General features: G+C 43.0%; 1 protein-coding gene across 1 annotated transcript; it reads left to right on the top strand.

Annotated features, from left to right (window-relative positions):
* Positions 1-3420: 3420 nt before the first annotated feature.
* On the top strand, positions 3421-6754 carry LOC103246443 (homeobox protein NANOG). The gene has a single exon (XM_037998893.2). The coding sequence runs from the start codon at positions 5267-5269 to the stop codon at positions 6182-6184; it is 918 nt and encodes a 305-aa protein (XP_037854821.2). The 5' UTR covers positions 3421-5266; the 3' UTR covers positions 6185-6754.
* Positions 6755-8347: the final 1593 nt, after the last annotated feature.

Raw genomic sequence — 8347 nt, forward strand, 5'->3', positions numbered from 1 at the left:
GTTGGAGGAGTCATATATTTACAGGGTTCAAAACAAAATCCTAATAGCACTAAAGCACTGTGGCAGAGACAGAGTCGACCAAACGTCTGTGGGCTCTTCTCCGTTTCCCAGGCTCCCCTGCAGTTTGGTCAGGGCCTTGGGACTGGCTCTGGCCAATGGAATGGAAATAAAATGTTCTCCTGGGACAAGGCAGCTAGGAGCTAGTCTGCTTCCTCTGTCTCTCTCTTCCCCTACTGGGGCAATCAGGGGGCCTTGGTTCCTGCAAGGTGGAGAAGAGCTGCCCCACCCATAGTGGACTTCATGGAAATGGGAAATAGCCCTTCCTGGCTAAGCCACTGAGATGTCAGGGCTTATTTCTTATCGCAGCACAGACTGGCCTAACCTGACTAATGCAAGTTAGACAGTGAAAAGTAGGCCCCCCTTCACACTTTCAGTCCACTCCCAGTGGAGGTACTGTTGCCAGATCTTTGTGTCACGTTCCCAAAATGTTATCTCTTTTCTAGAAGCCTGAGGAATGTGGGTGGCAAGCCACCCAGGTGCCGAGGCAAGAGATCAAGGGCACCAGCTGTTCCAGTGTAATAAAATATATAAAATAAGAATAGTTATACTAGATATAGATCATAGATATGATTATATATGAATATCATTAATCATTAGTTTGTAGCAATTACTCTTTCCTCCAATATTATAATAATCCTTGCTCTACAATCATAACCTAGGAAAAACCAGGCCATACAGAGATAGGAGCTGTGGGGACATAATGAGAAGTGACCAGAAGACAAGTGTGAGCCTTCTGCTATGCCTGGGAAGGGCCACCAGAGGGCGCCTTGGTCTAGCGGTAACGCCAGTCTCTGGGAAGAACGCCCGTTGCCAAGTGGACTGCGGTCTAGCGGTAGCGTCAGTGTCAAGGAAAAGCACCTGCTACTTCGCAGACGGGGAAAGGGAGTTCAGAGGAGTTCAGAGAAGACTCTACTCCTCCACCTCTTGTGGAGGGCCTGACATCAGTCAGGCCTGCCCGCAGTTATCCGGAGGCCTAACCGTCTCCCTGTGATGCTGTGCTTCGGTGGTCACGCTCCTAGCCCGCCTTCAGTTCCATCCTGTACACCTGGCTCTGCCTTCTCGATAGCAGTAGCAAATTAGTGAAAGTACTAAAAGCCTCTGATATGAAGAAATAATGGTGTAGGCTGTGTCCTCTCTCTCTCTCTGTCTCTCCATCTTGGCTGCCAAACAGGGAAGGGTCCCCTGTCCAGTGGACACGTGACTCACATGACCTTGTCAATCACTGGAGATGACTCACACTCCTTACCCTGCCCCTTTGTCTTGTATCCAATAAATATCAGCACAGCCTGGCATTCGGGGCCACTACCGGTCTCTGCCTCTTGGTGGTAGTGGTCCCCCGGGCCCAGCTATCTTTTCTTTTATCTCTTTGTCTTGTGTCTTTATTCCGACAATCTCTCGTCTCCGCACATGGGGAGAAAAACCACTGACCCAGTGGGGCTGGGCCCTTCAGAAGAAGACTCCCCTGGGAGCCTTAATATGGGCAGAGGCTGAACCCTGCTGGCCGGAGAACTTCAGCAGCCAGGTGGGTGCCCAGAGGAGCCCTGTTCTCAGTTACTGTTCACAGCCCCAGACCCCTACCCCAACCCAGGTCTCCTGCACTATGACCTCCAGGGAAGCAGGTAGAAAATGGCATTTGACAGGCTCCCAAACCTAAGCACACCTATTAGGGAAGGAACAGAGAGGAGGCTCAGCTGGAAAGATTCAGTGTGGCTCAAGCCTCAGATTCTCCTCCCCCTGTCCCATGGGGTCAAACTTGGATTTGAGGCCTGCCGGCAACTTGCCTCCTTTTCCAAATGCGTTATTTATTTATGATGAATAGAGCATGAGATGAACCTTTAGTTCCTTGAACTGTCATTTAATGACTTCCTTTTCAGAATTTAAAACCACTTCTTTTATTTCCAGATTGTGAAAGCCGCACTTGCTTCAAGGTTTTTTTTTTTTAAACAGGGTCTTGCTCTGTCACCCAGGCTGGAGTGCAGTGGTGCAATCATGACTCACTGCAGCCTGGACCTCCTGGGCACAAGTGATCCTCCCATGTCAGCCTCCTGAGTCGCTGGGACTACAGGCACCCGCCACCACGCCTGGCTAAGTTTTGTATTGTTTGTAGAGATGGGGTTTCACCATGTTGGCCAGGCTGGTCTCAAACTCTTGACCTCAGGTGATCCACTCGCCTTGGCCTCCCAGGGTGCTGGGATTACAGGCGTGAGCCACCGCATCCAGTAGCTTCATGCTGTAAACAAAAAATAAACCCGAATCACAAAATACAGAAACATACAAAGGAGTATAATTAAGATGACACATAATCCATCACCCAAACATGACCACTGCAACCTCAGGGGTGCGGTCCTTGCACATTACTATATACATAGATAAAAGCCTGTTGCTATGCTCGAGGGCTTTTTTCTTGAGCCAAAATAAGAACAAATGATAATTTGCTTTTAACTTGTTTGTTTTTTCTTTTCTAATAAAATGGGTGTGTTTCCAGGTTAACAACTGTAGATCTACATTGTCAGGTTCGGTTTGAAAACTACCTAGTATTTTGCTGCTAGAAGCAAGTCCACCAAAATGTTAATGGACACTATATCTAGATTTTGGAATTGCCATCATTTTTTAAATGTCCTCTTTTTTTTTTTTTTTTTGAGCATGGGACTACATGTTAAAAATGTAAATATAAAATTTTAAAAAATGTATTCTTGTAAGTAAACACTGTTTAATATTAAACTTCGATGAACTTGTTTTTCACTTTAGTTATGTTGACCTGGCTTTTCTTTGAACTCTCACAAGAATGTAAGCAATATTGCTACTTTATTTACTTATTTATTTATGTATTTATTTATTTGAGATAGAGTTTTGCTCTTGTTGCCCAGGCTAAAGTGCAATGGCAAAGTCTTGGCTCACTGCAACCTCTACCTCCTGGGTTCAAGTGATCCTCCTGCCTCAGCCTCCCAAGTAGCTGGGATTACAGGTGCCCACCACCACACCTGGGTAATTTTTGTATTTTTAGTAGAGACGGAGTTTCACCATATTGGCCAGGCTGGTCTCGAACTCGTGACCTCAAATGGTCTGCCTGCCTTGGCTTCCCAAAGTGCTGGGATTACAGGCGTGAGCCACCGCACCCGGCGAACATTTCTATTTAAAAAAATTTTGTTTTTCTTAATGTGGTAGACTCCTGGCAGGAGATTATATTATCTCCTTTTGTTATAAGTTAAATATTTACTAATAGTGTTTTGAAACCACTGAAATAAATACAATTCGTGAACCACCACACCTAGCCAAGGGAAGATATTAATTCAAATTCTTCCTACCCTTTTTATGTGCTCAGTTGCTAAAACATAAAATTTGCAACTTATTTAAGGATGTTGACATAAATATTTGGACTTTAAAACTGCCTTTTTCTACTTTCAAAGGCATGTGTGTATGCGCGCATGTGTGTGTGCATGTGTGTGTGTCGGTGTGTGTGTGTGTGCATGTGTGTGTGTGCATATGTGTATGTGTCAGTGTGTGTATGTCTGTGTGTGTGTGTGTGCATGTGTTTTTAAACAGAGAGCATCTCCCCTTTGTTGCTCAGGCTAGAGTGCAGTGGCACAATCACAGCTCAATGCAACCTCAGCCTCCCAAGTAGCTAAGACTGCAGGTGTGAGCCACCATACCTAGCTAATTTTTAAATGTTTTGTAGAGATGGGGTCTCACTATGTTGCCCAGGCTGTTCTCAAATTCCTAGCCTCAAGCAATCCTCCTGCCTCAGCTTCCCAAAGTGCTGGAATTACAAGAGTGTGCCACTGCATGCAGCTCCAAAGGCCCTATTTTAACCATCTGGTCCTTATTTGAAAATAAAGCAATTTGTAAATAGACTATTGAAAATCCAGGATAATGGAATCAGGCTCTTTGCCTTTATTTTTTATTTTATTTATTTATTTTTTGAGATGGAGTTTCACTCTTGTTGCCCAGGCTAGAGTGTAATGGCATGATCTTGGCTCACTACAACTTCCACCTCCCAGGTTCAAGAGATTCTCCTGCCTCAGCCTCCTAACTAGCTGGAATTACAGGCATGAGCCACCAAGCCCAGAAAATTTTGTATTTTTAGTAGAGATGGGGTTTCACCATGTTGGCCGGGCTGGTTTCGAACTCCTGACCTCAGATGATCCACCTACCTCGGCCTCCCAAAGTGCTGGGATTACAGGCGTGAGCCGCTGCACCTGGCCCTTCTTTGTCTTTAATGCTAAGATAGTGTGACTTCAAAATCAATATTTTAGGAACAAAACCGATGAACAAATTGATGATTGGGGACGGAAAATCTCTCCAAAGCTTTATTTCAGATCAATAGTTTGAATCAATAGTGTTGATTTTTGTAGCACATATAATTGTTTGATGCTTCGCAAATATTTTTAAAGTTAGAAATTAAAACCTACGCTCTTCTGTATGAGCCTCCATGTCCACGGGCTTTATTCTATAAGTGGTTGTTTATTTTTCTCACCACGTTATCTATTTTCCTATGCCAAAAGATATATTTATTTTATTTTATTTCAGCTAACGAAATGTATGCTCAAAAAGGTGTTTTAAATATGTACTGATAAGAGAACAGTTCCTTTATTCGGGAGATGTTTGTAATCTAATGCTAAGTGGGCAGGGAGAAGGATATTACATTGTTTATATATTAAATTATGTTTATATGAAAATTCAAGGGAAAAATAACAAAATTAGCAAAAATCAGTTGTTGGACAGGGCGAACTTTTTTTTTTTTTTTTTGCTTGCTATCTTTCCCTTTTTCCTACATTCCAAGTGTTTTGTGATTTCATTTGCTTATTTAAAAAAACCTAAAAATTAAAGACATCTTCAGAACAAAATAATACAAAGTCCATTTAATTTCATCCACCAAAAACATTTTTGTTTTCTTATGCTTATAACATAATTTATGTTCATTGTGCAAACAAACATGAGATGTTCCAAAAAATATAAATGAGGACATTAAAAATTATTGTAATTCCAAAATCTAGCTATATTCTCTATTAACATTTTGGTGTACGCTGCTGGACTGAGCTGGTTGCCTCCTGTTATTGTGTAGGCGACTCACTTTATCCCAACTTCTTGATACTTCGGCTTCTGGAGGTCATATTTCTCTAACATCTTCCAGAAAAGTCTTCAAGCTGCCTTAACCTTTTTTCCAGTCTACCTCTTACATTTTTTTCTCCTCTTCCTCAATACTAACATGAGTGTGGATCCAGCTTGTCCCCAAAGCTTGCCTTGCTTGGAAGCATCCCACGGTAAAGAATCTTCACCTATGCCTGTGATTTGTGGGCCTGGAGAAAACTATCCATCCTTGCAAATGTCTTCTGCTGAGATGCCTCACACGGAGACTGTCTCTCCTCTTCCTTCCTCCATGGATCTGCTTATTCAGGACAGCCCCGATTCTTCCACCAGTCCCAAAGGCAAACAACCTACTGCTGCAGAGAATAGTGCCACAAAAAAGGAAGACAAGGTCCCGGTCAAGAAACAGAAGGCCAGAACTGTGTTCTCTTCCGCCCAGCTGTGTGTACTCAATGATAGATTTCAGAGACAGAAATACCTCAGCCTGCAGCAGATGCAAGAACTTTCCAACATCCTGAACCTCAGTTACAAACAGGTGAAGACCTGGTTCCAGAATCAGAGAATGAAATCTAAGAGGTGGCAGAAAAACAACTGGCCAAAGAATAGCAATGGTGTGACTCAGAAGGCCTCAGCACCTACCTACCCCAGCCCCTACTCTTCCTGCCACCAGGGATGCCTGGTAAACCCGACTGGGAACCTTCCGACATGGAGCAACCAGACCTGGAACAATTCATCCTGGAGCAACCAGACCCAGAACATCCAGTCCTGGAGCAACCACTCCTGGAACGCTCAGACCTGGTGCACCCAGTCCTGGAACAATCAGGCCTGGAACAGTCCCTTCTATAACTGTGGAGAGGAATCTCTGCAGTCCTGCTTGCAGTTCCAGCCAAATTCTCCTGCCAGTGACTTGGAGGCTGCCTTGGAAGCTGCTGGGGAAGGCCTTAATGTAATACAGCAGACGACTAGGTATTTGAGTACTCCACAAACCATGGATTTATTCCTAAACTACTCCACGAACATGCAACCTGAAGATGTGTGAAGATGAGTGAAATTGATATTACTCAATTTCAGTCTGGGCACTGGCTGAACCTTCCTGTCCCTTCCCCGCCTCCCTGATAGGATTTTTCTCATTTGGAAACCACGTGTTCCGGTTTCCATTATGCCTATCCAGTCAGTTTGATGGAGGGTGGAGTATGGTTGGAGCCTAATCAGAGAGGTTTCTTTTTTTCCTATTAGATCTTCCTGGAGAAAAGACATTTTAATAACTTTGGCTGCTAAGGACAACATGATAAAAGCTGTCTCTGGCTATAGAGAAGTAGATCTAATACTAGTTTGGATATCTTTACAGTTTAGAATCTAACCTCAAGAATAAGAAATACAAGTACAAATTAGTGTGATGAAGATATTCCTATTGTTTGGGATTGGGAGGCTTTGCTTATTTTTTAAAAACCATTGAGGTAAAGGGTTCAGCTGTAACATACTTAATTGATTTCCTCGCCCTCTTTGGCTCAGTTTTACTATATTCCCTGATTTGTTGGTTATGCTAATCTTTGTAGAAAGAGGTCTTGTCTTTGCTGCATCGTAATGACATTAGTACTACTTTAGTCGGTTTAAGTACAAATGAATCAAACAACTATTTTTCCTTGAGTTGATTTTACCCTGATTTCACGTAGTGTTTCGATAAGTAAATATATGCTTAAACATAAAAAAAAAAACAAAAACAAAAAAAAAAACATTTTGGTGTACTTGCTTTCACTCTTTTTATTCTTTTCCTTTTTTCTTTTCTGTCTTTTTGTTTGTTCTTTTGTTTTATTTGAGATACGGTCTCGTTCTGTTGCCCAGGCTGGAGTGCAGTGGCACGATCACGGTTCATGGCAGGCTCAACTTCCTGAGAACAAGCAATCATCTTGCCTCAGCCTCCCGAGTAGCTGGGACGACAGGTGCACACTCCCGCACCTGGCTATTTTTTTTCTATTTTTTGGAGAGATGGGGTCTCACTGTTACCTAGCTTGGTCTTGAGCTCTGAGCTCAAGCAGTCCTTCCACCTTGGCCTCCCAAAGTGTTGGATTATACGTGTGAGTCACCTCATCTGGCTACTTCCATTCTTTTAAAGTAGTGTTTGGTGTGATTGAAATTCTAGTATATGTAGAGTTATTTTTTTTTCTTTTTCTTTCTTTTTATGTTTTTGAGATGAGATTTCACTCTGTTGCCCTGGCCTAGCTGCCGGGAAGTGGCATGATCATAGCTCACTGCAGCCTCAGATAGAGGGCTTCTTTTTTCTTTTCCTTGAAATATCATGAGCATTTTACATGATGTGATGTTTGTTGAAATATTATTTGTAATGGTTGCTTAGGAGTCTTCAACATGAATATCCTACAATCATGTCATAATTCTACCATTTTGTCAATGTAAGCTGCTTTCCTTGCCTTGACTTTCACAAACTGTGTTGCACTGAACACCACTGTACATAATATTTTTACTTGTCTTTGATTATTTCCTAGAGATGAAGACTTAGAAGTGAAATGACTAGGTCAAGGGGCGAAAAACTTTTATTTTAGTTTTGAGACAGAGTCTCGTTCTGTCGCCCAGTGTGGAGTGGGGTGGCACGATCTCGGCTCACTGCAACTTCCACCTCCCAGGTTCAAGCAATTCTCCTGCCTCAGCCTCCAGAATAGCTGAGACTACAGGCGCATGCCACTATACCTGGCTAATTTTTGTTTTTTGAAGTTTCACTGTTTGGCCAGGCTGATCTGCAACTCGTGACCTCAGGTGATCCATCTGCTTTGACTTCCCAAAGTGTTAGGATTACAGGAGTGACCCACCACACCCAGCTAGTAAAAACAAACAACAACAACAAAAAAACCATATATATATATAAATGCCCTTCCTATGTTTTTGAACTGCCTGACCAAGAAGTGTCTTAAATTTATGCACTTGTGCTCAATAAAAGTATCTTTTAATTCTAAAAAAAGAGAAAAAGAACTTAAACTATTTTTTTTTTGAAACGAGTCTCGCTCTGTTGCCCAGGCTGGAGTGCAGTGGACGGATCTCAGCTCACTGCAAGCTCCGCCTCCCGGGTTCACGCCATTCTCCTGCCTCAGCCTCCCGAGTAGCTGGGACTACAGGCGCCCGCCACCTCGCCCGGCTAGTTTTTTGTATTTTTTAGTAGAGACGGGATTTCACCGTGTTAGCCAGGATGGCC

This window comes from Chlorocebus sabaeus, chromosome 1 (assembly GCF_047675955.1).
Source record: "Chlorocebus sabaeus isolate Y175 chromosome 1, mChlSab1.0.hap1, whole genome shotgun sequence".
NCBI classification, from domain to species: Eukaryota; Metazoa; Chordata; class Mammalia; order Primates; family Cercopithecidae; genus Chlorocebus; species Chlorocebus sabaeus.

Coding starts and splice junctions, on each gene's coding strand:
- LOC103246443 (XM_037998893.2), top strand. CDS start 5,267: ATGAGTGTGGATCCAGCTTGTCCCCAAAGCTTGCCTTGCTTGGAAGCA.